At 39.8% G+C, this 16,676-nt stretch overlaps 1 protein-coding gene across 6 annotated transcripts in view; it reads right to left on the bottom strand.

Moving 5' to 3' along the window:
• STK33 (serine/threonine kinase 33) overlaps positions 1-16,676 on the bottom strand; it is a 104,231-nt gene that overhangs the window by 81,808 nt on the left and 5,747 nt on the right. For all 6 annotated transcript variants that reach the window (XM_033928904.1, XM_033928907.1, XM_033928905.1 and 3 more), the window contains exons 2-3: positions 5,460-5,574; positions 934-1,027 (exon numbers count right to left, since the gene is read on the bottom strand). In XM_033928904.1, the coding sequence (XP_033784795.1) occupies positions 934-942 (9 nt within the window). In that variant the 5' untranslated portion in view covers positions 943-1,027; positions 5,460-5,574. The remainder of the gene's footprint in view (positions 1-933; positions 1,028-5,459; positions 5,575-16,676) is intronic.

Raw genomic sequence — 16,676 nt, 5'->3', positions numbered from 1 at the left:
GCGGACTGCTGGGCATGATGGACCTCGGGTCTGACCCAGCAGAGGCATTGCTTATGTTCTTATAAATAAAACAAAAAAACAAACTTGTTTATTATCTGGACTAGAATTTTGTTGAACATTATTTTGACCATGTCCATTACACATTTTTCATTTATCTTTTAATTTAGTTCTTATCACCTTTCTTTCAGCTCACACTTTTCCAGATGCTTTCTAGCATAAAATTTTGTGATACAATCGGATTGGTACATTTTATCATTCTCTCAGTATCACTGCTTTTTCCATTTCTTTAGTATAATGGATCTACCAATTGATCAGCATTACTTTTATTTGTGAAGACTTTTATTAAAAACTTTTACATCAAGAGGGGAGTCTGTGGCGCAGTGGTTCTGTGGGGTTCTGGGTTCAAACCTCCACTGCTCTTTGTGACCCTGGGCACTTGCCCACCAGGACAGACAGTGAAAAATGCTTGGGTACCTGAATAATCTCATGTAAACCATTCTGAGCTCTCCTGGGAGAACGGTATAGAAAATTGAATAAATAAATCATCAGCTCCACAGTTTTGTTCTTTGCTTGGTTTTCACTCTTCCCTGTGGAATAATTTGGTGATTTTGTTTGTTTTGTTCAAGTAGAAAAGAGAAATCACCTTTGAGAGGAATGAGGGAAAAGTGTGGATGGACACTAAGTCCTCCAAGAAGGTTCTGACAGGTCAAAGCCTTAAGCTCCCAACACTCTCCAGACCGAAGCAATCGCCTCCTTTGTTGAATTCTTACCTTACAAAATCCTTTGTTGAATTCTTACCTTACAAAATACCTAGACATGAAAGAACATGGCTGAAATTTTAACCTAGAGCTCACAGCATTAACAATTTTATTAGAGGTTAAGAAAGATCAAAACTGGGTCTACTGTTAGTGGAGAAACATAAAAACAGCTGACCTGATTCATGATTAGAGTAGGAGTCTTGTCACCTCCAGAAGTGATGTAATAAGCTGAACCCTTCACCAATTTCTTGCAAAAGACAGTGAAGAAACTGCAAGGCAAGAATGTTTTTACAGCATAAATTAACAGGGAAAACATAAAATGATAGTTTAATAAAGATAGTATCTTCATTCTTTAATGAGTACTTGTCACACTATGGTGATTATTTTCAAAACATATAGACATCTCAAAATGCCAAAATAATCATCAAAATACCAACTGTGCAAAGGAAGAAAAGGAAAGTCTGAATGTGCCTAGTTCAGGCACATATAGAGTACAAAAAGGTACCCCGATTTAGCATCTGTCTCCTGGAGGGATTAATATATGACTCCTTAGTCCCCCCAAGTGTCTGCTGTCCACCTTTCTCTCCCCTAAAAGTAAAACTGAAAGGGGATAGCAGTATCTAAGCAAAGCAAGAAACAATTCTTAGAAGTACAGTAGTCTAGTGGTTAGTGCAGTGGACTTTAAACCAAGGGACCCAAGTTCAAATCCCACTTTAACTCTATGTTTTTACTGTGAGCCCTCAAGAAACAGAAAAATACCTTCTATACCTAACTATATAAGCTACCTGCAAGCCTAAAGGCTACAAAAGTGGTGTACATTCAGGTTCAATAGATATGCTATTGTTTCTTGAGGGCTCACAATTACAAAATAAAAGAGTTAAAGTGGGATTTGAACCCAAGTCTCTTGATTCACAATTCACTAGACTGCCCCTCTGCTCTACATGGATATCTGTGTAGCCATTTTCAAAGAATGCTGCCATACAGACATTCATGTTTTACCCCCATTCATAATTTGGATATGTTCATGCTGGATGTTTCCAACATATGGATGTCCATCTCACATATTTTCAAACAGGAAATCTTGACATATTTCTTGAACATGTGACATGGACATCCATTTAGGACGTTCTGACTTTGATGTCACTATTCTGGCTTGGATGTCCTTCCAAAAATGCCCCTCCACCCCAGATTGACCATAGGGAGGTGAGTGAATGACATGGATGTTAACGTCAAAAAGTATAGCATGAACGTAAAAAAACAAGGGGGTAATTTTATGAAGATTTTTGGACATAAAATACCTTTTATAAAATTATCCCCTCTCCTCCCCAAGTAAAAGCACATGCTGTGCCAAGTAGGCATTATGTTTGTATGCAACACAGATAGGCATGTCTGGGGAGGAGTTTGGGAGGAGCACAGGCAGAGTCTAAAATTATTTCAACTGTGTACACTTATACCTGTTCCCAGCCTGGTGCAAATGTATGCAACTGCTTTTGTGAACACCTACGCTTCTTTTTAGGATATGCTTAAAATAGGTGCCTACTAGGCCTTCTGAACTAGGCACAGAGGCTAATAAAGCACAGTTACATGCCGTAACAGGTGTTATCCAGGGATAGCAGGCTGATATTCTCCATGTCATCTACGGAGCCCCAATGCAGACAGCTGCAAAAGCATTTTGCTTGAAGAACTGTAGAAAGTTCGCGACAGACTGCACCGCGCATGCACGAGTTCCTTCCCGCCCGACGTAGGGCGGTGTCTCCTCAGTTCAGATAGCCAGCTAAAAAGCCAACCAGGGGAAGTGGGTGGGTTGTGAGAATATCTGCCTGCTGTCCCTGGATAACACTTGTTACGGTAAGTAACTGTGCTTTATCCCAGGACAAGCAGGCAGCATAGTCTCACGTATGGGTGATCTCCAAGCTAACCAGAATGGGATGGTGGGAGTGTTGGCGTTTAAGATTATAAATTTTGTAATACTGTTTGGCCAAAGTGACATCCCACCTGGAAAAAGAATCCAGGCAGTAATGAGAAGTGAAGGTATGAACCGAGGACCAAGTAGCAGCTTTGCATATTTCCTCAACAGGAATGAATCTAAAGAAAGCTACTGAAGCTGCCATGGCTCTAACTTTGTGGGCTGTGACTCGACCCTCCAGATGCAGCCCAGCCTGAGAATAACAAAACGAGATGCAAGCGGCCAACCAGTTGGAGATTGTTCTTTTGGAAACTGGATGTCCTAACTTGTTTGGCTCAAAGGAGATAAAAAGTTGAGGAGAAGATCTGTGTGATTTAGTCCATTGCAAATAGTAGGCCAAAGCATGCTTGCAGTCCAAAGTATGAAGAGCAGTTTCTCCAGAATGAGAAAAAAAACTGGGAACACTGGGATTGAATGAGATGAAATTCTGTTAACAACTTTGGGTAAGAATTTTAGATGAGTGCGGAGTACTCCTTCATCATGATAGAATACTGTAAATGGTGGATCCACTACCAAAGCTTGTAGCTCACTGACTCTGCGAACAGATGTGAGAGAGAGAGATGAGAAAGACTACTTTCCAAGTGAGATATTTAAGATGAGCCATAGACATTGGTTCAAATGGAGGCTTCATCAGTTTAGCAAGTATAACATTGAGATCCCAAACCACTGGAGATGGTTTGACATTGAAAAGTCCTTTCATAAATCTGAAGACCATAATATGAGCAGATAGAGGTTTTCCCTCCAGTGGTTGATGAAAAGCAATTGCACTGAGATGGACTCTTAACAGAGGTGGTTTTGAGGCCAGATTGAGATAAATGAAATAGATAATCCAGAACTTGAAGACAAGGAGGTAGACCTGAGGCTCCTGGTGATGAAGATCGCACCAAGCAGAAAACCTAGTCCACTTCTGGTTGCAACATTGTCTGGTGGCAGGTTTTCTGGAAACATCTAAGATGTCTCTGACAGATTAACATAAAAATGGAAGCTTCAGTTTTCTCAATGTCCTTACCCATATGTCTGATGAAGCAGGTAAAAGAGACAGGTTCCAATGGTGAAGGTTCCCAATGAGAAGTGGAACGAGGAGAACACTCTGTTTGGGAACCATAAGTCTCTGTAAAGGAAGATGAAACTCCATGCATAGATTGAAAATGAAGATCCAAATCTTTAGGCATGGAAGAAGATGAGTACTGCCTCCTGGAACGGTGCCTAGATGAAGGAGCAGGAGATGCAGATTGTTTATGCTTGGTCGAGCATATAGGAGAGATATGCTTGGAGTTAGAAGCATGTTTCCCAGATTTTAAGGATGGAGGTCATGGAGACGAATGCCTTGAAAGACTAGACCTGTGCCCCGAAGTACGACACTTTTGCTGACGCTCCGAAGAAGCAGAATGGTATCTAGAAGAACGATGTTTCGATGGTCGACGCTTTGGAGAAGTCAAAGACCGATGTTTCGGTGCAGGTGAAGACCAAAGCCTCGGTGAAGGTGAAGAATAGCACTTCAGTGAAGAGCGACGCCTTGAGGAGTGATGTTTAGGTGTTGCAGATCGATGCCTCGAAGACTGGTATCAAGAAGCCTGGCTTGAGGATGAGATCGGTGCCGTTGAGGTGGTACCAATGAGGCAACCTTGGCACCTTCAATTGGCATGGAGCAATGCTCAGGCTGGATCAATACCAGAGAAGCCAAAATGGGAGTGACCATTTGAAACATGCTCCCAAACTCTAGCTTAAAGAGAGCATCGAGCTTCTCTTTAAAGGCCTGCACCAATACCTGAGGGGCTGATGCCGGTATCACTGGTATCGCAGCTCGTTCCAGTGAGAAAGAAATCGAGGAAGATGCACCTCTAGACTGGGAAGCGAGTTGTTTGGCCAGTACGACTTGACTCTGTACCTTTATGGCTCAAGACCCTGTCTTGGTGACTTCTTGACTGGCTTACCTAAATGGGACGGCGACACCGACTTGGACACTGGTACCTCTGGCGATGTCGATGCCTTGGATGTCAAAGGTTTGGCCAGTGTCGGAGGTACCGAAGCAGCATCCATGCTACCGAAGATTTGCTTTGTTGCAGAAGTCGGTTTTTGATGGACCTTTTTTATAGTGTGGCACAGCACATACAAGACTCCACATGGTGATCTGGCCCCAAGTATTAGATGTACCACTTGTGGGAGTCTGTTAGTGAAATTGTGCGCCGACATCTGCTACACTTCTTGAAGCCGGTTAACGGGTGGGATATGGACGGAAAGACCACCTCAGCCAAATCAAAGTCCGAAGGCTGAGGTGGAGGACAAGGCCCCGCCGTCAAAAACGGCCAAAAATAAAATAAAGAAGATATTCTTTTTTTAAAAAAAATATTTATATGAAGGCAAGAAAAGAAAGATCAAAAGATCCCGAAGGAAAAAGAATTCCGCGGCAAGAAGGCACTGAAAAAGAACACAGAAAGTTAGAAGTATGACTTCACGGCTCGGTGGAAAAATGAGAACTGAGGAGACGCGCGCCCTGCATCAGGTAGAAAGGCACTCGTGCATGCGCGGTGCAGTCAGTTGCAAACTTTCTACAGTTCTTCAAGGAAAATGCTTTTGCAGCTGTCCGCCATCGAGGCTCCGTGGATGACGTCACCCACATGTGAGAATATGCTGCCTACTTGTCCTGGGATAACTAATGATTCTCAAATAACTAAACAGAAGCGGGTTCAGACTTTCACTAAATATAATTGTCTAATGCAAAATATACTACACACTTTTGTAGGCTGTGAAATTACTGAAATTTTGGTCCATTCTGCTGAGCTGTTTCCTAATGAAGTACAGTCGATTTTCTGATGCTTCTATCTGCATATCTTTCCAGGTGAAGTACAACTGTAAAAAAAAAAAAATAATAATAATAATAACAGTTTATATACCACAATACCGTTAAGTTCTATGCGGTTTACAAAAGATTAGTGGAGTACAAGTTGAGTTGACGTACAAGTTGAATTAACTTAAGGGATGGGGAGAAAGAGCAAGGGAGGGGAAAGAGGGAAGTGGGTCAACTGTCTAGGTATTTCAGGAATAGGTGGGTTTTGAGGCGTTTCCTGAATACCTCATAAGTGGTGGGCAATAGGAGTTGTTCTAGGTCTTTACCCCATAGAGCAGCCTGATGTGAGAGAAGATGCTCATGGTGTTTTTTTAGTTTGCATCCTCTAACCGGGGGAGAAACAAAGTGCGAGTGGGAACTTCTCTTGTATTTGTTGGCTGAGAAGGAGAATAGGTCAGTGATGTATATATATATATAAAGATAGTTAAAATTGGGTTTGGTTGATATTACCATTTTAAATCTCCTCAATTCTCATATTTAGGAAATGGGGCATCTTCAATTTAAGATAGCTCAACCACATCAAAATTAGGTTATCCCACAATGAGATATTCACTCAGCCTTACTTATAGAGAGCAACACAAATTCATTACATAAGAATGATTATAATCTCAAGATAAAACATTAAAAATTCAGGCCCCCTTTTAACAAACTGCGTTGGGGTTGGTTTGTGGTTTGTTTTTTTTTTAATCGCTGGCTGCTGTGGTAAAAGCTCCGATGTTCATAGAATTCCTATGAGCTTCCGATGATCAAAAAAAACTCCAAAGTGGCTTGCTAAAAGGGGGCCGCAGAGTGGATAAGGTCAGAAAACTGCAATGAAATAACTGCGAAACTTTACACAGCATACAATTGATTTTGTTGCTTCAAACAGCAGTTAAATTATCACCCAACCGTGTACCCAAGGTGTATGATGTCAAGGTGCTAGCTAATGCCAGGCAAGAAAAAGGATTTAACAGAAATCAGAGCTGTAGACTCATATCAAGCCCCTTTTGCAAAGCCACGGGATTGATTCCTGTGCAGCAAATGCAACACAGCCCATTCAATGTCTATGGGCTGTGTCGCAGTTGTCAAACCACATCTTGCTGTCATGGATTTGTAAAAGGGGCCCATTAACATATTTATATAAACATACACAAGTAAAAGCTTTCAGTGAGCAGTTATAGGGCATTAGAAGAATATAGCATTTCATTGCTATGTCAGCTCTAAAAGTTATTAAAAATATTCTTTAGTGATCTGTAACATGATTTAATGAGCATGGGTTCAGCCAAAGGAGATCTTGCCTCACAAATTTGCTTGACTTCTTTGAAGGTGTGAATAAACATGTGAATAAAGGTGAGCCAGTTGATATAGTGTATCTAGATTTTCAGAAAGTTTTTTGATAAAGTTCCTCACGAGAGGCTCCTGAGAAAATGAAAGTGTTATGGGATAGGTAGCAAAGTTCAGTTGTGGATTAGGAATTGGTTATCGGATAGAAAACAGAGATAGGGTTAAATGGTCATTTTTCTCAATGGAGGAGAGTAAACAGTGGAGTGCCGCAGGGGTCTGTACTGGGACCGGTACCATTTAACTTATTTATAAATGACTTGGAAATTGGAACGACGAATGAGGTGATTAAATTTGCAGATGACACTAAACTGTTCAAAGTTGTTAAAATGCATGTGGATTGTAAACAATTGCAGGCGGATCTTAGGAAATTGGAAGAGTGGGCATCCAAATGGCAGATGAAATTTAATGTGGACAAATGCAAAGTGATGCACATTGGGAAGAATAACCTGAATCTCAGTTACCAGATGCTAGGGTCCACCTTGGGGATTAGCGCCCAAGAAAAGGATCTGGGTGTCATTGTACACAATACAATGAAATCCTCAACCCAATTTGCGGCGGCGGTCAAAAAAAGCAAATAGGGTGCTAGGAATTATTAAAAAAGGGATGGTTAACAAGACTAAGAATGTTATAATGCCCCTGTATTACTCCATGGTGTGACCTCATCTGGAGTATTGCGTTAAATTCTGGTCTCCTTATCTCAAGAAAGATATAGTGGCGCTAGAAAAGGTTCAAAGAATAGCGACCAAGATGGTAAAGGGGATGGAAGAAAGAAAGATGTATGAAGAAAGACTAAAACGGTTAGGGCTCTTCAGCTTGGAAAAGAGACAGCTGAGGGGAGATATGATTGAAGTTTACAAAATCCTGAGTGGAAAAATTACAAAGACTAGGGGACACTCGATGAGGTTACAGGGAAATACTTTTAAAACCAATAGAATGAAAATTTTTTTCACTCAGAGAATGGTTGAGCTCTGGAACGCATTGCCAGAGGATGTGGTAAAAGCGGATAGTATAGCTGGTTTTAAGAAAGGTTTGGACAAGTTCCTGGAGGAAAAGTCCATAGTCTGTTATTGAGAAAGACACAGGGGAAGCAACTGCTTGCCCTGGATCGGTAGCATGGAATATTGCTACTCCTTGGGTTTTGGCCAGGTACGAGGGACCTGGATTCGCCACGGTGAGAACGGGCTACTGGGCTTGATGGACTATTGGTCTAACCCAGTAAGGCTATACTTACGTTCTTACAAAAACATTGCATAGCACTGTCTTCTAAGAGGGAAGAAAGCTGATGCTCTATAAACATGTTGAGCTTGAATCAATAGTTTACTACAAATGTGTTTCTCTATTAATACTTCTCCTTATCTACAAAAACAAACACACAAATATTCCAGCTTTCACTGAATTTATTAGTAATCCCATCCATACGCTAGATATTCTATGATACAACCCGTAAAGCAATTTTTATGGTTACTGCATCTTCTCGTTGGAACGCTCTACCTCTAAATTAGAATTCTCTTTGGAAAAATCCTGATCCAAAATCAAAACTTTTCTCTTTAAAGACATCTTCAACACCTAAGATTAGACTCCTCTAGCAGAGGAGAATGACAAACACTTCTTAAGAAGCAATCCCCATCCTATTGTTTCCCCCTTCCCCCTTTTCTCACTCCTTTTATTTTTATCTCAATGCTAATTTTTCCTTCCCAGTGTCCTTTTCCTAAAGGTCAATGTTAGTGTATGTTGGTCCTTAAAACCCAGCTATATTATTTTATTGTATTTTATACTGTTTGTCTTTCTTTTTTAGTTATATATTACTACAGAATTTATTGTATGATTGACGGTAGAACTGTGCTCTTAGGCCCTGGTTATAAAAGCTCTTCCCTGGAGCAGCAAAGCAAAATGTTACATTATGTTAATCAGGTTTTCTATCCCTCCTTTACAAGCGTTTTTTTTCCAAGAATTCTAGCTTATCAGGTAATGTCATGGGATAGGAGTCTTGGTAAGCTGGTTCTTATCAGGTTTTTAGAAGGATTCTGAAAAATTACTTATTTGATACATTTTAACTCAAAGCAATTTTTATTAATGACAGAAGAACAATAATAACAGCGTAAGCAAAAGGTATAGTCAAGACATCAACAATTTTCCCCCTTTTTCAAACTAAGATGGAATCCCCCCCCTCCTTCCAACACATGTCTAGTCCCATATCCCAATGGCCATCAACAAAAAGAAAGAAAATCCCAGAAGGGACTAGACAAGAAAGAACCAAAGAGAACATCTAATTCCCCCCAACACTCCCCCCCCCCCCACACACACACAGGCTAGCGCCCCCAGGATAGAGTTTATAATCTGTTATGCTTATATAACCTTCTTACTTTGTGAACCACTTTGTGGTGTACAAGTGGATTTTTATGTTATGTTAAATAAACTTAGAAACTTAAGGCAATATTCCCAAACTAGGTCGTGCCTTCCCATGTTTATTTAAATCTTATTATCTTACACCATTGACAGTCCTTCTAGGTGGCTTACAACCTAAAATCTGGTAATACATATAATAACAGTCTCACATTTTACATACAGAAATTTAGGGTAATTTGAACTACAAAATTTTATAGGAAAGAATGGGTGGGAAAACACAGTATGGTAGTTTTATGTCTTGAAAAACTCAATCTGCACAATTTGATCCCCATTATGAATCTTAATAATTTATCTTATATCTTTACGATTTATAAGCGTCTTCAAATAAGAAGGTTTTTAAGGTCAAGATTGTTCAATAATAAGAACATAGAACATAAGCAGTGCCTCTGCTGGGTCAGACCAGAGGTCCATCATGCCCAGCATCCCGCTCATGTGGCGGCCCATCAGGTCCAGGACTGCATATTAATCCTCTATCTATACCCTTCAATCCCCTTTTCCTTCAGGAAAACATCTAATCCTTTCTTGAAACCCAATACCGTACTCTGACCTACCACATCCTCCGGAAGCGCATTCCAGGTGTCCATCACCCTCTGGGTGAAGAAGAACTTCCTAGCATTGGTTCTGAATCTGTCCCCTTTTAATTTAATAAGAACATAAGCAGTGCCTCTGCTGGGTCAGACCAGATGTAGGTAAAGAATTCCAAAGTGTGGGACCTGTTACTAAAAAAGTAACAGTTCTCACATGTTCATGCACAATTTCTTGATATGTTGGAATTCTGAGCCGGTTTTGCTCCCTCCCCATCCACTTTCTTCTCTCTAATAATTTTAGGTGTGAATTCAAAATGATAAAATTTGCTTTCTTTAAATTATAGTACACTATACAGCAAATAAAGTTGTGTCAACCACCACTGCATTCTATTTCTAAAATGTTCTGCAGTAAGTTTTTTTCTTCAAGACATTTGAGATCTAATTTTTTATTTTATTTTAAAAAACATTTATATCCCATATATCCAACAATCTATGTGGGTTACAAAATTGCATACACAACTTAATAAGCAAACATAACATAATTTTTTTTTAAATCAAAACCATCCTAAAATCATAACATAAAATAAAAGAAATTAAAACTAATATCCCCAAACCTTAAATGGACAATCAATCATTTCCAAAAGCTTCTTGGAAAAAATGGGCCTTCAACATCTTACAAAAAGACAAACGCTGAGATCTGATGAATTGTATCTGGCAAAGAGTTCCACATTCGTGGACCTGCTACACTGAACACCTTCGAACGTATTGTAGCAGACCTCAGTGAAGGGATTCCCAACAGATATTGTGACTCAGATCGAAGAGACCGAGAAGGTGTATATGAGCTATTGAAGCACCAATTACCTTTGGAAATATATCTTGAATGGCCTTAAACACAAGCACCAGGATCTTGAACTGAATTCTCCAATGCAGTTTTGCCAAAAACTGAGTTACATGCTCACAACGAGATATACCTCCAATTACTCTTGCTGCTTCATTCTGTGCTCTTAATGCTATCTTTGGAAGTCCACAAAAAAGTAATCCAGATGAGGCAAATCAAAGCATTGCATAACCTGTCAAAAATTTTCAGGTGAGATCAATTTACGCAATCTCATCACCAGGCGAATCTTTAAAAATACTCATTTTCTTGATACTGGCAATATGTCCTCAAAAGGACCAATGAAAAGTCCAGGAGCCCCCCTAAACTTTTGATCTCTTGCTATATAAGGATCAAAATTCCATCATATGTAAAAGTTAAAGGGGTATCTTAGCAGCAGATAACCATAAAATATTGATTTATTGATTTGATATATCGCTTCTGACAATTAGTATTACAGCAGCTTAAAACAGTTTAGATATACAATGCAACTTATAATCTTAATAAAACAGTCTAATTCTATTAGACTGCCCAACACACACATATTACCAATGTCACCTCCTCATTTGACTATAATAGTTTATAGTTTATTTATTATATTCTGCCTGGGTCACAGCAAAATACAAACATAGTAAAAGTCACATACATAGCAACAATCTCAACCATCATAAAACATGACAATAACATCAGGCCTCTTAAAAGTCACAAGAAAGCTACCAGCCCCTCCCCTAAACACATACTCATTCAGGTCCCATATTTCATCCTATAGAAAAGATGTTTTTTTAAACATTTTCTTAAAACTGCTCAAATTTGTCTGTCGTCGCCGTATGTGTCCTGGGAGCTTAGGGATCCAGACAGGAAAACATACTAACCACCAGACGCAATTGTTTCACAGTTGGGATGCGTAAGTCAGCATGAGTCATTGAATGCAGTGCGCGCTATTTATGGACCTCGATTCATAGACAACCCCGCAAAAGACAAAGGCGCGCGCCGACAACTGAGTGCAAGACGGAGGCGCGCGCGGAAGAAAATTACAGTTTTTAGGGGCTCCGACGGGGGGTTTTGTTGGGGAGCCCCCCCAGTTTACTTAATAGAGATCGCGCCGGCGTTGTAACCCTCCACATTTTACTGTAAACTTAACTTTTTCTCTAAAAACAGGGAAAAAGTGAAGTTTTCAGTAAAATGTGGGGGGTTACAACCCCCCCAATGCCCCCACAACGCGGCGCGATCTCTATTAAGTAAAGTGGGGGGGGGGGGTTCCCCCCACGCCCCCCTGTCGTAGCCATAAAAACTGTAATTTTCTGCTGCGCGCACCTCCGCGCTGCGCTCAATTGTCTGCGCGCACCTTTGTCCCGGCGCGCTTTTGACCTGACACCATGGACCTCAGCAGCCACTCGTTTCACATGGGCCCTGTTAGACCTGTGACTCGTCTGCCTCCTCACTGGTCGTCTGTTATTTCGTATAGCATTTCAAAATGCTGTACTTATCTCAAGAAAAAAGAATAGACCAAAACACCAGATGCGTCATCAAAGAGACCCATCCTGAACATATTGCAGAGAATAGAAAATGAAATCTAAAATATTATATAACTAATGAGATATCATCAAGAATGTTTAGGTCAGTGTTCTCCTCCTGCTCATTATGAATACTAGCTAAGCACAGTCAGATCCGGCTAGTAGCTGGTTGACAAACCAGTAGGGAATACCAGGCAAGCAGTCAGCTAGCTGGAAAAATCAATGATCCAAAACCAAGTAGTATAAACTGCATACACAAAAAGAAAATATTTCAGTACGAAATACGCTTTCAAGCACATCCACTGAAGGTACAATCTATTTTTGCACATAAACTGGTGCTTATAAAATTAACCCCTGTGTACAAGTATACAAAATGATAAGAATGTGCATACTTGTATGTGACTTGGCGTATTTGGAAGTGGTACCAAAACTTAGGCGCCCCCAAATATTCAGCGCTAAGTGCTAAGTTTATGGTGGATCCTGTGCCAGACTTATAGCTGCTAAAACCTGGTGTAAATGCTTTGCCCAAGTTAGGAACAGTTAAGCAGCATTCCGTAATTCCATACGCAACTTTTCAGAACACCGCCAATACTAAACTAAACTAAACCGTAGGTTTGTATATTGCGCCATCTCCGCAAGCGTAGAGCTTGGCACGGTTTACAGAATTAGGATAGAAAGGAACTCCAGAAAAAGAAGGGTAATAGGAAAGGAACTAAGAGGGTAGAGAGGGGTCAAGGTACCAGAGATCGGGAGGCGTTAGATTTTTGAAAAGAGCCAAGTTTTCAGGTGTTTGCGGAAGAGTTGGAGGGAGTTAGAATTTCTGAGCGGGGAGGTGAAGTTGTTCCAGAGTTCTGTGATTCTAAAGGGGAGAGATGTTCCTAGTTTTCCTGCGCGGGATATACCTTTTGTAGAAGGGAATGATAGTTTCAGTTTTTGGGAGGATCTGGAGGAGTTAGGGTTTGAAGAGTGGCAATACCCTCTTTTGAGATACACATCAGAATAATAACAGTTTATATACCGCAGTACCGTGAAGTTCTATGCGGTTTACAATGATTAAAAGGTATTACAGATCAAGTGGAATAAACAAAGTTCAGAGTTGGTGAATAATAGTTAGGGGAGCCATACCTCATAGAATAGCATGCAGCCAAATGTGTGTGCAAATTTTAATGAGTGCCAATTAACATCAGTAATTGGTTTTTAGCATCCGATTATTGATAATTCAGAGCTCACTATCCAATTTATTTCCATGCACATCTCAGAAGTGTGCCCAAAGTTGGTCATGCAATTTTGGGCACCATACATGGAATCCAAGGTTTAGCGTAAATGGATGAAATTGTGCCTACCTTGCAGGCATAGACACTTGCATCCACCCTCAAGCAGGTATAAATCTACATGCTTATGTATGTACCGCCCTATTTTTCTTGTCCTCATTATAGTTCAACCTACTGTTCCCTCTAAGCCAGGGGTCTCAAAGTCCCTCCTTGAGAGCCACAATCCAGTCAGGTTTTCAGGATTTCCCCAATGAATAGGCATGAGATCTATGTGCATGCACTGCTTTCAATGCATATTCATTGGGGAAATCCTGAAAAGCCGACTGGATTGCGGGCCCTCAAGGAGGGACTTTGAGATCCCTGCTCTAAGCTGAGCAGGAGTCTTCCACCTACAGTCCTGCCAGTGGGGAGTGCTGTTTCATGAGGGACAGACATGTTCTGCAGGACTCTAGGGAGCATGCCTTTCCCTAGTGATTGAAAACACAATATTGAAGCCCCTCCACACACACACTGGTAGCAATGCAGTTGGAGAACACTTAGCTTAGAGGGAAACGTGGTTAGCCCCACTCTTCCCAACATTGTCAGTTTCATGTCCATCACTATTTCTATACTTTCCTTAGATTGCAAGCCACCTAGATGGTATGTCCTTAAAGTGAGGTAGAAAAATACTAATAAACTTGAAACTTGAATAATCTAGGTGTGGTATGGTTTCAGATCTGTCTCCAGCTACTCACCTCCACCTTATGCAGATCTCTCTCAGGAATAACCTGAAACCCCAACTTGTTTGCAGGCCCCAAGGGTTGAAAATTAATATCATTGGCCTAAAAATGTTTTGCTGCACTATGGGGTCCTTTTAGTAAGGTCACTAACTGATTTAGTGTGCATTACATCGGTTAGCGCGCCTTAATAAAAGGTTCCCTATAATAGCTAAATAAGCAGATTTGAATAAATCTAGTAAGGACAGAAGGACAGATACAGTAGTACACTAAACACTTTGAATTTCTGGTTGTCCACCCATGAAGTGTTAGTGATTTGTTTAAGACTTAACTACAGACAACTCTATTAAGCTTTGTTTGTATTATTGGCTTTCCCAAGCTCCCGATAGAAGTTAACAATAATAATACAGCAAGTAAGCCAATTTGTCCAGGCAAAATCAGATAGTAAATTCCATATGAGTCTGGTTTTATGTTACAGGTTTATGCATTTCTAGGGTATAAAATTGCTGCTACAGCATCACTGACTGTATCATTAAGTTTCATACACTATCTAAGCAGTTTACAATAGCTCAATTAATTAAATGGTGAGGGAATGGATGCTGTTTCAAGGAAAGGGTGTTAGAAAAGTGAAAAAAAAAATAGTCTGTCCTATTTCAACAGGATACCAACCAACTTGAACAATTATTATTTCCCAAACTGACTCTCACAATGTCTGGTAACTCGCATGTATCAGGCAAAAACCCACTACCACTACTCTTATTTCTATAGCACTACTAGATATAAAAGGATTGTATACAAACACAAAATAGACCTTACCAGCTCATTAGATCTTAAAATCTATTCAATACAAAAAGAACAAATAATAATAATAACTTTATTCTTCTATACCGCCGCAGCCGAATGACTTCTATGCGGTTCACATCGAAGAAGGCTGGACAATCAGCGAATTACAGAATGCAAGAAGTGAGGGTTCAATTTATTACATAAGAAATAGATAAAAGGAAAATATGAATCTTAAGAATGTAATATAGATCTCATGTATGCAACCCAAGGAATAAAGCTGGACAATCTGCAAATTTTAGAATAGAGCTGGACAATAAGACGAATTGCAGAATGAAGCAAATTACAGAATAAAGCGAGTTTCAGAATAAAGCAGATTACAGAATAAAGGGAAATACTGGATAGAGTGAATTACAGAATAAAAACTGGACAGTCGACGAATTACCAAATGCAAGTAGTGAGGGTACAACTTATTAACGAGAAATAGTTAAAAGGAAAATATGAGATTAGGGAGTTTCAATTATTGGGGAAATGATTAAAACCCTACTGTTCAAAAAATACATAAAACCAATATAACTCAAACAATAATGTTCTGAATCCCGCCTACATTACCAACTACCCCTTAGCAAATTAGGTAATATTCAATCTATTCCTAAGTACTTCTTCATATCTCTTCAATATGTACTTCTTAAGATCATAGCAATTCTTATGTAATCAGCCTTGAACCGCAAGGTAATGGCGGAATAGAAATCACTAATGTAATGTAATGTATTAAACACACTTAATTTGCCTGAAAAGTTGCTTCAAAGAGGTTGATTTTTAGCCTGGATTTGACTCAGGAAGTCTATTCCAGGCACACAGTGCAGCAAGGTGGAAGGGACAAGAGTTGGGAGAAGAGCACAGAGAAGAATAATTTACCCAATAAACAAAAGCTCACAGGGTGTAGGGAAGCATATTAGAACAGATATAGAGCAAAACAAATGCATTTTGTAAATCAGGGAAGCTTGAACTGTATGCAGAAATAAATAGGGAGACAATGAACTGACTGGAGAAAAAGGTGTTATGTGAGAGAATAGCAACACTGGCAGAAGATTAATTGAGCAGCAGAATTTTGAATAGACTGAAGGGGAGAGCAATGGTTCAGTGGAAGATCTATACACAGCAGGTTGCAGTAGACTAAGAAGGAGGTGAAGACATGTTGATATGGGTTTTCATGGTATGTTCAAAAAGGAAGGGACAAATTTTTGGTAATGCTATAAAGAAAGAGACAACAGATACATACAAAGAAATGGAAGTGACAAAGAGGACCCGAAGGTTATGAGTTAAGATAAGATGATGGCAGTGTTTTACACAGACTAAATCTTATCTTCCATTTCTCAGAATGGCATTAGCTACTGTTCCATGCTGATGATCAAAGACATCACTGGATTTATCTGGAAAGTAACAAGTGTACTTAATGCTAGCCGACTGCATAGGAAAACTAAATCTACAGTATAAACCTGTTAGGAATAGAAATAGTCAATCTGAACAGCCTATAATTACATTTTAAAAGAGAGATTTTATTTGAGAATAGACTGATTTTCATGACAAAATAATTTTAAAAAATTCAGCTAGCAATGGTCAATGTGTTTTTTCAAACACTGGCTGTCTCAGGCTGAATTAGATCCAGAAAGTTAGGCGTCATTTAGAAATC

The sequence above is a fragment of the Geotrypetes seraphini genome, chromosome 19 (assembly GCF_902459505.1).
Source record: "Geotrypetes seraphini chromosome 19, aGeoSer1.1, whole genome shotgun sequence".
Lineage (NCBI taxonomy): Eukaryota > Metazoa > Chordata > Amphibia > Gymnophiona > Dermophiidae > Geotrypetes > Geotrypetes seraphini.
This window is presented reverse-complemented; position numbering and strand designations above follow the sequence as displayed.